The sequence below is a fragment of the Cyprinus carpio genome, chromosome A6 (genome assembly GCF_018340385.1).
Source record: "Cyprinus carpio isolate SPL01 chromosome A6, ASM1834038v1, whole genome shotgun sequence".
Taxonomy (NCBI): Eukaryota; Metazoa; Chordata; class Actinopteri; order Cypriniformes; family Cyprinidae; genus Cyprinus; species Cyprinus carpio.
In genome coordinates, this window is record NC_056577.1 from 26,114,058 (window position 1) to 26,131,193 (window position 17,136).

Below are 17,136 nucleotides of genomic sequence, written 5' to 3' on the forward strand. Positions count from 1 at the left end.
GAAAACAGAGCATCCTTGTGGCGTGTCAAACCACTGATGGCAGATAGACTATTCTGACAATGCTTTTCATACTTTTCTGGACCATGACAGTGTAATTTACTTGGCAGTCACAAGCCTCCCGGTTTTCATTAAAATATCTTCAATTTTGTTCTGAAGACAAATGAAGCTTTTACAGGTTTGGAACTTAAAAACACATGAACTAAGAAGCAAGTCATTTTTTAAAATGCAGTGGCTAGAGTCCTTACCAGGTCAAGAAAATATGATCATATTACCCCAATTCTACAGTCTCTGCACTGGCTACCTATAAAGTTCTGTATCAGTTACAAAATATTATTACTCACCTATAAGGCCCTCAATGGTTTAGTTCCTGTGTACCTAACAAGTCTTCTACCACTCTACAATCCATCACGCTTCCTAAGGTCACAAAACGCTGGACTTTTGGTAGTACCTAGGATAGCAAAGTCCACTAAAGGAGGTAGAGCTTTTTCGCATTTGGCTCCCAAACTCTGGAACAGCCTTCCTGATAATGTTCGGGGCTCAGACACACTCTCTCTTTTTAAATCTAGATTAAAAACACATCTCTTTGGCCAAGCATTCAAATAATGCATCTAATGCAATATAAATTTGATTGCATCATATAATAATAACTGTTAATAGTGTTCTTCATCTGTTTGATTATGTCTTTAATCGAATCTTCAATACATTTCTGCCATATGCACATTAACTGACAGTCACCACTGAAAAGCTACTACTAAATATTGTAGACACTTAATTTTCTGTAAAGTTGCTTTGCAACAATTTGTATCGTAAAAAGCGCTATACAAGTAAACTTGAATTGAACTGAATTGAATGACATGAGGGTAAGTGATTAATGACAAAATTTTAATTTTGGGGTGGAGTAACCCTTTAATATAACACATTAATATACTATATATATATATATATATATATATATATATATACACACACACACACACACACACATACATACACACATATTTAAATGTAATTTGTTCCTTTCATGGTAAAGCTGAATTTAGCAGCCATTACTCCAGGCTTCAGTGTCACATGATCCTTCAGAAATCATTCTAATGCTGATTTGGTGCTTAAGAAATATTATGTTGAAAACAGTTCTGTTGTATAATGATTCTGTGTGAAATTGTGATATGTTTTTTCAAGGATTCTTTTATAAACAGAAAGAACAGCATTTATATATATATATATATGTGTGTGTGTGTGTGTGTGTGTGTGTGTGTGTGTATGTGTGTGACCCTGGACCACAAAACCAGTCTTAAGTCGCTGGGGTATATTTTTCGCAATAGCCAAAAAAACATTGTGTGGGACAAATTTGTAGTTTTTTATTTTTTTTCAAAAATCATTAGGATATTAAGATCATGTTCCATGAAGATATTTTGTAAATTTCCTACTGTAAATATATCAAAACTTATTTTTTGATTAGTAATATGCTTTGCTAAGAACTTAATTTGGACAAATTCAAAGGCGATTTTCTTAGTATTGTGATTTTTTTGCATCCTCAGATTTTCAAATAGTTGCATCTCGGCCAAATATTGTCTGATCCTAACATACCATATATCAATGGAAAGATTATTTATTCTTTCAGATGATGTATAAATCTCAAAAATTTACCCTTATGACTGGTTTTGTGGTCCAGGGCCATATATACTGTGTATATACATATTATTAATAATTCAAAAACATTACAAATATCTTTACTGTCACTCTTGACCATTTTAATGTGTCCTTGCTGAATAAAGTATTAACTATAAAAATCTTATTGACTCCAAATGCTTAAACAGTTTCAAACTAACAAATTTCAATTTCAAATTAACAAATATATAACATTTTAAAATAAAATGTAAAATAAATTTTAAATGTACATTAAATAAATGTAAAATAAAAATGAATCATTAATATTTAAATCTTACATAATACATCACAAATAAATTATGGTTAGGAATATATATGAATATATTAATAAATAAAAAATAAAATAAATAAAAATAAATAACCATAACACAACAATGGCATCAGAGACAAAACATTTACTGGCATGCTTAGTGAATGTTCAATGCAAATGAACATCCAGTGAACATCTTTGCTTTACCAAATTCAGTCGACCTTTACACACAAAGCAGAACTAGGCCACAGAAGGGTATTTTAACATCTGTAATAAATATAAACCAACACCATGTGTGTTTTGTCTGCTCTTAATGACAACTTTAATACATTAGCTCATAGAGAAAAATTAGAAGAGAGTGAGAGAGAAAGAGCTGAACTACTCAAAGCAGTTAAGCATACACACACTGATCACAGTAGCCCATATTCCTCTGTCCCAAGCATCTCATGCTAACCACTGACAACTGTCAGTTCTCCAGTGAACCCACAGGCCGTCAGATGTGGCTTCACACAAGAGACTTCCCCAAGATTCTCATATAGCTGTTAGTGTTTTGGAGTTCAAATATGACCTATATACTTATATCAATATACTCCCCACAGGACGAATGAATCAGTCATAGCAACATGGACCACACATCTGTATACTGTGGTGGAAAACGGATGAAAAGATGGAAAGAATTGAGGGACGAGAAGAGAAAGGGAGGAGACAAGAAGACGGGGTGGCGAACAGCTTGGGGGGAGAAAAGAAACATGACTGAAATGAAAAGGTCTCGAAAATGGCACTGTAGCTTTAAGGGTCGGTGCTCGGAGTTGATGCGACAGCAATCTGATGGTTGGATGTTACTCACTGGCTGGGCCAGACGGTCTGGAAAAAAGCGTGATGACCTCATCTTGACAGCATCAGCCAAACCTGTTTCTCATCTACACATTACACATAATGCATTCTTACAATATGACTAGAAAAACAAACGGCTGAAGTGAACAGGAATGATACGTGAATACAGCTGCAGATGGAGGAATGAGAAATACGCAGACGGTTTTCCCTCAGAGCAAAAAAAACAAAAAACAAAACAGCCAAAACGATTATGAACTTAAAAGAATTTAAACAAAAGACGATTCTGTCATCAATTACTCACCCTCATGCTGCCAAACCCATCTGACTTCCTACTGTGAGACACAAAAAGTGAATTTTTGAAGAATATCTTGGCTGTTATTTTCTATTTAGTGAAATTTAAAATGGACTGGGGCTGTCAAAAGACAAAATACAAAAATAGTATCATAAACAGCAGTCCATATGATTCGATATGTTTGTGTGAGGAACATAATGAAATTTAAGTTGCTATTGACTAAATATCTTGAGATCTGCCCTAACTCTCACTTGTGTGTTCACAAGTTTTTCTTGAGAGAAGCACCAACATCCAATTTGTGGGTTAATCCTTCTTTTGTGTCAATGAATCAATTGATTCTTTTAATTAGGATGAAATGCTGTAAAGGTATGTAATATAAACTATATTCAGTTCATAAAACTGGTCTGAATAATTCATGTTCATGAATTAGACTACTGTGGTACTCAATGCCCTGGTCAACAGATCATTAGACCCGGTGGTGAAAATGATCAGTGAAAAAATTATTCACATTGTTAATCTTTACTTTTCGGTGCTGTTGTGTCTTTTTTGAAGCTTGAAAGCTTAATTTTACATTTATTCATTCAATCAATAAAAAAAAATTCAATTTCTCAATTGAAGAAAAAGTCAAATAGTTTATATAACCGCACAAGGATGAGTAAATGAAGACAGAATTTATATATATATATATATATATATATATATATATATATATATATATATATACAGTATATATATAAAAACAGTAACAGAAACTGTTTGTCTTGCATTAAATGCGTTAAATTGATCAAAAATGACATTAAGTAAATTCTATATCAAATAATTTTTTTCTGAAAAAAAAATAAATAAATAATAATAATCAGCACAACATTTTCAATTGTGATAATGATAATAAATGTTTCTTGAGCACCAAATCAGCATATTAGAATGATTTCTGAAGACTGGAGTGATGGCTAATGAAAATTCAGCTTTGCCATTACAGAATTGAAAAAAAAAAAAAAGTATCAAAACAGAAAACAGTTATTTTAAATTGTAATATTACACAATAGTACTGTCTTTATTATATCATTGATCAAATAAATGCAGCCTTGGTGAGCATAAGAGACTTTTTTCAAAAATTCTTAAAGAGAAACCAGTTTGTCCCCTCCACACTGACATTATCAGAGTTGCCGGACTTCCAGTTTAGGCTGGCCACCAAACGAGGCTGCAAACAGCCTCATTGTCACCTCCAGAGCAGAGCAGGGGATGACAGAGACTCCTCGTCTCACGTTGGGCTGCTCGTGGCTGAGATGGGCTTTACGCTGTGCTGGTTTTGTTTGTAAAAGAGGCTGGAAGCTCTGGCTGAGCTCCAGCAAGCCCCAGCACACCACACCACTAATGAGTTACAGATTGTTGCACTGTGGTATACATGTGTCAGGACAATGCCATGGGTCTCCACCAAAAAAAAGGTAGTTCAAAAAAAGACTGGAGAGAAAAAAAAAACTGTAGAGAAGAAAGAGGGTATTAGTGAAGGAGAGCCAAAGCCTGACTTCTGCACTGTGTCATGTAGCACTCTATGAAGATGAGGAATTGCACTCTGTCTGTCTGTGTGCATGTGTGGAGGGGAAAGTGGGGGTGTGGGGACTTCTGCACTGTGTGGTGTATTAATCTTTTGTTATGGTGAGTTGACATTATCGCTTGACATCCACTTGCCCTCCCTGCGACTGCATATGATCATGAAAGAAAGGCAAAGAGAAACAGAAGGAGAAAGACATCTCCATTGATGATTACTTCCTGTGACATCATCAAAACACTGAAAAAAAAAACACAGACATTTTTGACTATTTAAGACTGAGAGAACGAGTCTAGTTCACCACAGAAGACATTAACAAGGGAAAATGCTTCTTTAGTTGTTAGTGTTTTAGTGTAGGAGCAGAATTCTGTGATCAAGGTCAAATATTAATTTGACAAAAGTTAGTAAAATAATTGTTTTTTAAATAAACAGAAATAAATATTTCTAACCATGTTTTTTGCCTTGGTTAGTTTTTTTTTTTGCATTTGATGATCTATCTATCTATCTATCTATCTATCTATCTATCTATCTATCTATCTATCTATCTATCTAGCTATCTATCTAGCTATCTATCTATCTATCTATCTACATAGATTACTTATTCACACACCTTTTGACTTTAGATGTTTTAAAATCATTTAATCACCAATCAATCAATTAATCAAATTAATGGGATGTATTTTTTAAAATTATTATTATTATTAAAGTCATGTTTTAACCTCACAACAAGCACCTTCACAAAGAAGCCAAAGCTTCTCCATCATTGAGTTTTTTTTGGTACAGCAACAAACTCCTCCAGATGATTCGCACATGTTTGGAAGACACCAGTTAGTTTCCACCAAAAATCTCAACAAGCGTCAACGCTGTCTAAGGAAACAAACAATCTCTCTTTTCAGGCTGCCTACTGACACCACGTATATTTTGCTATATCTTGACAACTCAAGCATGAACAGCAAAAGTTTATGCTCAAGCAGCCTTTAACGGCAAAAGTTCACAAGTGCATGAGGACAGGCTTGACATTTACTCTCTGCAATGATCAACTAAGCCACAACGTGTCTTGTAGGGGCATTAAGACAATGGGCCAAAATCATGTCAAAATAACACTGTCAACCCAGCTGCACGTCAAAGAAATCCTCCATAGGTGAGAGCTCCCTACCCATCATCCCTTGTGGCAACACACAGTTAAGCACACCTGCTTTCACAGCATTACCGCAAATAATCCTCACTCTTTTTCCAATCTTCTTTATTTTCCCTCATTCCATGGAGAGGGTGGACTATCAAGGAAGGTCCGCAAGTGTTGTTCCTAATTACCTATTTCTCCACTCCTGATCCTGTGGCGGGCATAATTAGTTACCTGGGGCTGCAATCCAATTTGAAGTGATGACAAGAAAGCGATCCATGAAAAAGTAATAAGTTAAATCCAATTTCAGACTGCCTCTAATTAAATGCACATGGAACTAATGACTCAAGCCCTACTATTTCAGTGATAACCGTAATTAGCAAGGAGGGAGTTGCACTCTCTCGATCTTCCTCTCTCTCTCTCTCTCACTTTCTCTTGTTGACTCTTTCTCTCGTTCTCTGCTGTAGGTGTAACGTGGTAAAGTGCCATGGACTCTTTTAATTACACATGTCATTTTGTTGGTGATTTACTTGTATTTTTCTGACCAGCCGAGTGTTTTTAGCCTCTGCTCCGGTCTGTCACTACACCATATGTTTATGGTGTTCCATGCTGTGTGTCATATTAACAAACCCCACCCCCCTCCATTTTTTTTTTTATATATATCAGAAATATATTTAAAATAAGAAATATCAGACATATTGTCCGTTAATTGTCCAGCATCCAATGCTCTACTTACGTTAGAGACGCGCCCATTGATTAGTAAAGGTTCCCACGAATTCACTGGTGTACTTTGTGTTCCCTATAAGCCCAACAATTAACAATTAGCATGCTACAATTACATTTCTCTACTGACCAAAATAAATAATGTGCAAACACTTAAATATTCAAAGTCTTAGGTGGACAGAGACTGAAATGCTGAACTGGTGATAAAACAGTCACAAATTAAATTAAAACGCTCTAGAGTAAGGAAAGCAAATTGATGCTGGCTGTTGGTGTCTCAATACAGCAATAACACCTAATAGAGATCAGCGTCTAATGAAAGATAGATCACCCAAGACAGCAAGAGCTATTGAGTGCTAGTATAATATAGTGAGCTAAAGAATTAGTGGATAGAATGAAGGAGAGAGAAAGATACTTGTTCAGAATTGCATTCTATCACATTACTCATCCATCTGCTGCATATAGGGTGCACAATAAGAACATTTTCTATATGCAAGAAATGGTCAGTAGCCTATAAAACAAAGCATAATACACTGGGTACTATATCCCACAATGCACTGCGCTCAACTTCAAAAAACTCTGCTGCACCATGAAGAGACATAAAAATTTAATTTTATGTTATTTTTAATTGCGACAGGCCTAGTGGAGCGGATGTTCCCACCCCAGATTACAAAAAAGAAAAGTAAAATAACAAAACACATTTTTTAAACTGATTCATAACAAAGCATACTGTAGGCTATATGTTTGAAATGTTTGCTCCTGCATATTGATTCACATTTTTTAAGAACAAACAGTAGGCAGTATACAGTACAAAGTAGTATGCAGTACGCTAGGATCAGTCATAGGTAGTTGGAAGATAGAATGGGGGATGAGGGTGAAAGACAAAAACACACATGCATTCTTTTCACTGGGGTGAGTGACAGGTTGGCTATACTCTCTGTATACATTAATAAATTTGAATTTTAATTTCGTCTTTGTGTGCTGAGGCTGGTCTGCTCCTCCTCTACGTACTAACAGTCTGGATAGTGGAATCTGTTGGCCACTGACCCCTCAGCCTGATGAGTGAAGCTGTTTAGCTTGATCCTTTTGGCTTTATCTCAATGCCAAATAATTCACACAGAATCTAAAGGTCACAAGCATTTATTCCCTTGTGGCTTATTTCCAGTGATATCTACACAACCCAAGTTCATTTACACTACATGACATGATACTGATATGCCACAACGTATGGCTGTATGATTAAAAAAAAAAAAAATCTAATTGCACTTTTTCTGATAAAAATTGTGATTGCATTTTAAAATGCAATTTATTTAAAGCTCCATGTTTGCTGTTCTTGTTCGTAGGGCTGAACAGTTTGGTCAAGTTGTTGCAATTATGTATCAATAGGAATTTAAAATATTAATAATAATAGTAATAATAATGTTTTTAATTGTATTAAAAGTATTTAATAAAAAATGTTATTAACAAAAAGAACAACAACTATAATAAGAATAATAAGAATAATAAATGAGACTGCAGATGCTCTGAGACACTAAAAACACTGGATCATTAACTGCTCATGTGTTAAAAAACACAGTTCCACACTTGGTTTTCGATTAAATGTGCAGCCCTACCACAACACAAAAAAAAAAAAAATTAAAAAAAAAAAAAAATTACATTTGATGAAGAAAATTCAGAGTGGTACTAGGTTGTACAAAACTTGTGTCATGTTAGAAAACTAACAACTCTCATGCCATACAATTTGAGATACCACTTATGTTCATTCATTAGCAAGTACCACTAAAAAACAGTCATTACACGCAAAAAACAGGCTCGCTCAAAGCAAGGATGTGCGTAAATTAACAAATATGCCCCTTGGTCTCCAGTGATTCCGCCATGAAACAAACAGCATCCACCTTGCTCAAACAGAGATAAGGATCTGAGCGAGAATGATCTCAAATAAACGTAAATATTGCATCAGACACGGCTAGCTGCTTTCTTTTAAAGGGGCGCGGATGGGGAAATGAAAAGGGCCGGATTTGCTTCGCATCACAAAGGGTAGGCAAATAGAAAGCCTGGAGGCTGAGACAGGAGCCAGGGCTGCTCCCAGGCACCCCCTTTAACTGCTGATGACAGAATTAAGTGTGAAATCAGACAGAATATAAAGAGAGAGAAAGAGAGAGGTCGTCATACTTACTGTACTTCTATTCAATAAGCTAATGTTGTTTGCTCTTCACACCTGCACACACTCATGATGTGCTAAAACTGACAGGATTTCATTGAGCGTGATTTGTTATATTACTGTGAATGAAAGAACACCACGCTAATGTGCTGCCAAATCTTCAGCCCTGCCTGCATTAATTTCCTGTTTGTCAAGCTTTGACAGGTACATGTTGTACCACCAACCGTCTGTATAAATGTAAACAAATAATGTCTGATCACCCATCTAACCACACACTCATACACACACAGATATATTTATGTCAGCACCAGTACTGTTCTACAGGGAAAGACGAAAAATAGATCTCTTTACTATAGTATCTCAGTTGTTTCTCCTAGATTAAATGAAAAGCAAATGGAGCTATTTGTTTGTTTAGCGATCTCAAAGTTGGTATGAAATGAAAATGAACCCTATCTATTTTCTAAATGCATCTAATTGGGAACAATTTATCCATGCATGTGTTTTATTTTACATTTTTTGACCTTGTAATGTTTAATCAAAGACCTCCTCTTCAACAGTACATCTCAAAATCCATTCAACAATTGATGCATAGAACCAAGTCCCCTCCCTAAATCTTTTTCTTGTCACACTCGGATGTCACAATATGGAAGAAAAGATCAATGTAACATTAATGTCTCAAACTGTGCTTAGATTATCCAAGACACCAACGATTTCAATATGAACTCCAACATTTCTCAAAAAATGAAATCATCTGAGCATTATTTTACAGGTCAATATTGTGTGTCAACAGTTTTCTCATTTGCTTCTGTTGTATTTCTCATTAGGAATCTGAGAAGAAACATCTGAGACAGTTGAGATTTCTACTAAAACATTCTGCAAACTCCATTTAGTCTCCTGAGCTATCTAAGAGCAACATTTGAAGAACATCTGAGCTTGACATGCGCACACATACCTGTGGTGCAGGTTGCTTGTCATTGTTTTTTGGGGACTTGTGGGCACTGCTTTGCTGTTGCTGTTGGAGAAGGATCTGTCGTGCAACTTGTAAGGCCTGGGTGAGAAAAAAGACAGGAAAAAACAATGTGAGAAAACAAAAGTTCACGAACAACACTTTCAGTAGTGTTATGTTTCTGTGTTGGGGAATGACACTCCCTTGAGAATGGCCCTACTGCTTTTTGGCGTCAAAGATGTGTTGCAAATGATGCTATGTTCTTACAGCTGGGCAAGATACTGTTTTTATTTTAAACAAATGTACAGCTTAATTTGGTCACATGCAATTATTATTTGCCAAAACAAACAAGTAGGTGAAAATAAGCTGATAGGAAGCGGTTATGAAAAACAGTTACCACAAACAGTTAACAAAATGTTTTTGTTGAATAGCTTACAGTTAAAGGGAACAGTGAGGACACAAGCTGTTGTTTAATCTTTCTGAATATGTTCAGAATAGAATAATAGCACACTGCATACTACTTTCATTTCAAGAAAATTAACAGTTCACTTTATGCATTAAACATCTGCTCCTGTGCATGTTGCATGTTTAATTTAGCAAATGGGGTTTAATTATCAGCTCAATATATATATATATATATATATATATATATATATATATATATATATATATATATATATATATATATATATAATTTTATTTTGTTACATAAAGTTGAATGTGCAAATATCAGTTGCTAAAACAAACCAATTTAGAAGAAAGATTATATAATACATAAATATAATTTAAAATGTAGTAATATAATAAAAATGTTTTTAATCCAAATGTGTGTCTCTTGAGGACTAATTGAATAATAAGTAAAAAAAAAAAAGACATCTTAAAGTTTAGCTGATATTGCTTCTGGTTCATTTATTACATTGGAAATAAAAGGTCATGAAAAGTGCATTGCATTGTGGTATACAGTACCCAGCACAGTATACTCTGTTGCATACTGTATGTTTTGACAGCTGTATTAGATGATCTGGCTATACTATCCATACCAAACAGGTTCATAACACAGTGCATTTTTATACTACACAGAAAGAGTAGTATGGTAGTGTGGTATGCAGAAAGCAACCTTTCTTTTTCTTGCTACGTTTATCTGTTTGTCTCTCTCCCTCTCCCTCCCCCATTCATAAAGCAAATAAAAAGTTTATTAGTCTTCAAAATATCTGTCAAAGGACACGGCCCTCTGAGTGGAAAACAAAATACAGTGCAGTCACATGTTTACTGGCTGGACTACTCCCTTCCCCCCCCACCATAAATAATCAGAAATGCCATCCAGAGCAAACAAAAGCAACAGCGGTGCTGGGAAAAAAAGAAAAAAGTTCTCCAGTTGAGCAAAAAAAGGCACCAATACCAAGAAAAGCAAGCAGCGTGTTCCCATAGAACAGCAGGGGCAGACTCACACCTACACCAGAGAACCATCTGAGTAAATAACCCGCTTCATTCTTTCCACGCTCATCACACCAAACTCCCACAATTCAACAAACAGTCACAGGAACATCCAAAACCCTTGGGCTTCTCGGTGGGTGGAGTTCAGACTCTATTATATGATATAAGTGACTTGTTGTTAGCAACCTGATGCTATAAAGTATTCGAGAAAGTGTGCAAAACACGTGGGTTTGCACTGAATGTGATGAATTTTAGGATGTTTTTTGTGATGAATAGGATGGGCCTGTATTAGAGAGTAAAGGGTTACTGTCTGGTCATGCTCTCCAAGAGCTCAATAAAGAAGCTGTGGAGATGAGAACTGAAGCGCTGAGCTAGACAAGCCAGCTGTTTGTGTGTGTGTGTTTGTGTGTGTGTGTGTGACCTTCTCATGCACTGAAGTTGTGGGATGACATCATGACGCAGGAATATAATAACATGCTACAGAGGGGCCACTTCAGTGCCGTCTGACACTGAACGTCATCATTATGGTATCGACAAACACAAATTACACCACACTATATTACTGTACATTAAAACTTATACATTAACATATATTCACCACAGAAGTAAAAGGATTATTTTCTTTGATGTTTTGCGATATCTTGCAAAAATGCTTTTCATTAATCAGTATTTCTCGTTTCCAAGTAAACGCAAACAAAAAGTATCTGAAGATCTGGTAACGCTTTACAGTATGGTTTCATTTGTTAACATTAGTTAACTACATTAGTTAACATGAACTAATGATGAAAAATTATTCTAAGGCTTTTATTATTCTTAGATAATATATTTATTTCAGCATTTACTCATGCTAATGCTAATATGAAGTGACAATAAACAGTTGTTTTTTTTATTAACTAACATAAAAAAGATTAATAAATACTGTAGCAAATGTTTTGATAATTGTTCATGTTAACTAAGTGGAACTTATAGTAATTTTTTACTGAAGATCCTTAAATCAGATACATGAAACAGTGTATACTGAATAGTGAACAATGAATACTGTGAAACATCGGGAAAGAGCTGCTAAAGCTTTAAATAAAGTCTCTGATCATTTCAGTCTGAACAGTTTGTTCATATATGTGACACATCAAGCACAGGATTCGGCACCGTTACTCATTTCTCATGCAAAGGGGGCGTTTCGTGAAGAATGCAGCAGCAGCAAAAAACAAAAACAAAAAAAAGACGGATCATTTAATTGTAGATTAAGTGTAGTAACAGAGAAAGAGTTCCAAGTTCTTCGTGATTTAAGTTCCGGTAATATCACAGGGGGAAAAAATACCTCACTAACTATCGAAACTCTTCATCAAATAAATAACTGAGTGATATTTCCATGCTGACCCGAGGCCCACTAAATATGACGGAGGCTTATTTAAAAGGGACAGTCCCTAAGTCTCTCTCTCACCCAAAAGCAACATTGTCATGCTCTCCCCCTCCCACACAGACCGGCCAGGCACCCTCACGCAGCTGAAAAATAAATACACTATTTATGAAAGCCTAATTAAATATACATGAGAATTTGACACTAAAGTCTTCCAGTGCCATGAATGGACAGAAACTCTTCATTTTATGTGACTGGCAGAAATGTGAGAAAACCCATTCAGTGCATGAACATAAAAAACAGGGACAGGTGGATATACTATATCAAGTGAAACTTTGTGCTAATGTAGATATTTTTTATTAATATTATTTTTAATATTTTTTTTAAGCAAAAGTTCTTTTGAAAAGTTCAGTTTGAAAAACATTGTTGATAATTTTATTATTATTATTTAAAATATTTTTATATTCATATTTAATAGAATGCTTATTATGAATGCATTTTACTATGTGTACACACACACACACACACACACTTTTATTATTATTATTTAAAATATTTTTATATTCATATACACACACACACACGCTTATATTTTATATCGATATTATGCCCCATAGCTCAACATTGCACACATACTGATATAAAAGTATAAAATATTTTTATATTTTTAATTTACATATTTGTATATAATTATGTATTTATACAAGTAAATAAATTCATTGTGATTTATAGAAATGCATTTCACATATAAAGTGTCTATAAAACACTTAAATGTTTATATTATGTAATGTTTTCAAGCCAAAAAAGCAAACCAGTGGAAAAAAGATTTTAGTGTTAGGTGTGTCAATTCTTTAATCAATTCTTAAAGAAAAAAAAAAAAATCTTATGCCAAGAAACCATGTGTATATTTTACTAATTTATGCGTTTCCTTTCAGGTGCTCTTTCTCAGCATTTTGCAGATTCCCATGTGACCAAAGATAAAAAGTGTTGAAATGAGTCAAACTACTTTTAGAACCTGTAATACTTTGCAACGACTCACCCTCTCACTCTCGGGTCTGGTGGTTATGCTAGACAGAATGTCAAACATGCGCCATACGATAAAGATTACTGTATGAGCACGTTGACGCTGCACACGCTTTGTTTACACAGAAACTTTTACGACACAAAAACACTTGGTGTGTTCTGAGCCAGTGCTGGAACAAGGATATTTGAGTCAACAGGATGTGATATTGAGACACTTCAAGATGAGGACATGAAGTACAAAGAGCTGCTTTCAGTTGTTAATTGCGTCAGAAAGGCTGTCAACAAACAAACCAGATGATCACTCAGGAGATACGGAGGTCTAAAAAACCAACATTAGGCTACGCTAACCGCAAGACGGCTTCCTGTCAAGAACGCTTTCAGGAGAACATCTTCTATATCAAATAAGACTTCACAAGCGTGGCTTAATAATAAAAAAATTCTTGTTGTTAATGCAGCTAGCTAAAAGATATATCTTCATCAAATATGTCTGGAAAAAAGGCAATTAAGACAAAAGTGCAATGCAGGGATGATTCAAAGACTTTGTCAGGATCAAAACTAATGAGAAGAGAGAGGATGAACTTGGCACGGTTTCCGAGGTGAGCACGGGCCCCGGGCGAAGGAATTATTTGTTATTTAACAAGCTAGCGACTGGCGGAGGGTTAGCGTCGCACTAAAGCGACCCATTGTGAGCTGTCACTGTGATGTTTCCCTGCGCGCACACATGCACAAACAGCCCCCTTGCGCTCCCCCTTTCCAACTCTTTGCCTGGAATTCATCTTCTTTTGATCTGGCATTCAAAGGTAGAGGGGGTTTGATAGACGCACTAGGCTAAAAGCAGCTCCAGACACAAGCATGATAAACTGCCAGACGATGACAGGCCAGGCATCTGAAGGCGCGTTTAAAGTGAGGAGAACAACGTGCTGTCTGGGCGCTACAATAGTGAATCAAGAGACGTATTAGGTGGAACTGATCGGATACAAAAACAGTTCAAAGACAGATAATGCTAACAGATGACTGAGCTGCTGAAGGAGCACAAAAGTGCCTCGCTATGGGCAACGCTTGATGCTAATCAGCCAAAATACATATTGATGATAGCGGATAGGACAAAAGAAAACACGTTCATTAAAATCACTTAATGCAAAAGAAAAGGTCAGATGTGGCTGTCTAGTCCTTTTAATTCTATCGCTGCTTGAAAGTGACTAATGCGACTCGTTGAGCGCTGGACATCTGATGTCTTGCGAGTCCTTCATTAAAATTCCTTGTTAGAATTATTTGATGCCATGGTTCTGCCGACGCACACACAAACACACACGATAACCCCTCCAGGTGTTTGTGATTAGAAAACAACCCCTGAGAACCCAACAAGCCCCCCTGCATAACTGCTGACAGTGACAACACTATTTTTTCCTGGTTGTCCTCCCCTACATTCACAGCACTGTTCTGCATCTGCATCTGTTTGCGGGATGCAATTGAGTGTAGCATATGATATCTAAACCAGTACTTGTGTACAAGGGCCACATTCCAGTGATACCGAAAGGACATGCAAAATTTGAAATCGCATCATATGACCCCTTTAATTTAGTATTAACTGAAAAAAAAATAATGCAAATGGTGATTCATTTTTATAAAGTGTTTTAGGAGGCATAAATGCAATGCAATAACTGGCCTTAGACTAACATAATATGATAAATAAATAAAATAGAAATCATTAATTTGTTATAAAATGGCACTGACAAAACACAATATGCATATTTTAATTACACATGGTAGTTATCAATGTGGGTGAACAAATCCTTTATTTCCTAACTAGAAAAAAACTATATTAAAAAGTATAACAGTGTTAGTCTGCATTCTCTGTCAATGTCACCTAATTAAAATTCATATGATTCAGGAATGCTCCTTCACTGGCATGAGAATGTAAGTACTGAAGATCAGGACTGTTTATATTAATCGAGATTCTCTTTCTCTTGCTAATTCTGCCTCCTTTTGTTCATTTTCTAGATTGGACATTTATATGCAATGCAAAAGAGGGTCGGTCAGCTTCCTGTTAAGTATCTAATTGATGCAATTTCCAAAAAGCCTCTTCACATGGAAAACAGGCGCTCGTAGAATCACGGCCTCTTGGAAACACGCTCACTGTTTAGATTTCTAAACTAATTCATGTAGAATACATAAATAAATCAATGTTATATACCCACTTCAAACCATTACTACTCCCTCCCATGGCTGCACTTTTCAACCAATCTATTAATATTAATGACAACACTAAACATTTCAAATTGCTGTGCTCAAACCGTGTAAGTCTCAGTGAATGATTGCAGTAGATAAGCATTGTCTTTAAATTTAAACAAAAAAGATGTTGCAACTAGTTTTCCTCATTGACTGGTAATGTTTAGAGTTTACAAATGTTTTGTACATGAAGGTATGAAGGGTGAGTGTTTGCATGTGTGTGTTTGTGCATTTGTTTCCATGTGGATGGCGGGAGGTGGGGGTGCATGACTGTTGATGGATGGATGAGAGCAATGGGGAGAAAAAAGAGAGAGAGAGATGATGAAGGAGGTATAGGGAGAGTAAACAGGGCACAGTGTGGAGCCTGGTACGGATGTGTGACCCAGAGCCTGGGGGTCGTCTCAGCTATGCGGCTCTGACAGCCTCAGTTTGCAGTTTGTTTGGATTCCGAAGCCCCGCCTCAGGAGCAGCTTAACAACAGATGGCAAGAGAGGGGCTCCATTCATAGAGCCGGACATACAGAGACATACACAAACACACACAAGGTGATGTATGCTGAGATCTGTGTGTGAATGCTGGCTTGTTTTCTCTCTGGCTTAAATGAAGACACATATACAAAAGCAGGGATGTCCAAAGTGACATATTTTCAAAAGAGATTAGTTGATGGGTTGTCTGAATCAGGGGTTTTCAAACTGGGGTCCAGAAACACCCAGGTGACATCAAAGGGCTAGGGTCCATAGAACAACAAAAAAGAATCAAAGTACCTTTTGAATGTAAAGTCCCATGCAGTGTTGGGTTTTCAGTGTTAATTATAAGACGACTGTTCATTTTTTACTTCCAAAGACTGTATATATATTTAACAGTATTTTGCTGTAAAATCACTTAAAATGTCCCATTAAATCTATTCGAGTATTTCACCGTTTACAGTAAGGGAACTTGCTGTTAACCAAATAACAGTTTCTTACCATTGCATTTTTACCAATAAAATTAGTTAGATTATATAGGTAAATTGGGGGGGGGGGGGTGATGGGGGATTTAGTATCAGCCAATAACTGATAGAGTACCAAAACATGGTCCATCTCTAAAATGGCGTAACTCACTCATTGACCTCACTAACCAATTAGTTGGTTATTGGGTGTTTAGTTGTTCATTCAGATCCATCCATAAGCACAAGCACACATTGAAACAGTTGTATACATGTACACACACTCCCTATCATTTCATTTCAATTCCCCTCGTCATTTAATACACACCTCAATCCAGCACCCAACGCTAGATTCCGTCTATCAGGACAGTTATTGAATTACGATTGTGTTTATTGCCCCTTTAGTGTGATGTAAACGCATAAACATCCTTCTAGCATACAAGAAAAGCCATCTGTAAAATATCGTCTGCCCGTCTCTGAGCTCTCTTCCATGTCAATTATGCCTTTAGATTTCACAGGCTCATGGTGATGGAGTGGCTGTAAAACCCACTCACATTAATACTCCATTGTGCATCTGCTGCTGACGGTAATTAAAGAACTAAATGACTCATAAGAATAGACGAATTAA

General features: G+C 36.0%; 1 protein-coding gene across 1 annotated transcript in view; it reads right to left on the bottom strand.

The window, feature by feature from the left end:
• Positions 1–17,136, bottom strand: part of LOC109097866 (forkhead box protein P1-B-like) — a 189,980-nt gene that overhangs the window by 58,346 nt on the left and 114,498 nt on the right. Inside the window, exon 7 of the mRNA XM_042758744.1 lies at positions 9,547–9,642. Within this exon, the coding sequence (XP_042614678.1) occupies positions 9,547–9,642 (96 nt within the window). The remainder of the gene's footprint in view (positions 1–9,546; positions 9,643–17,136) is intronic.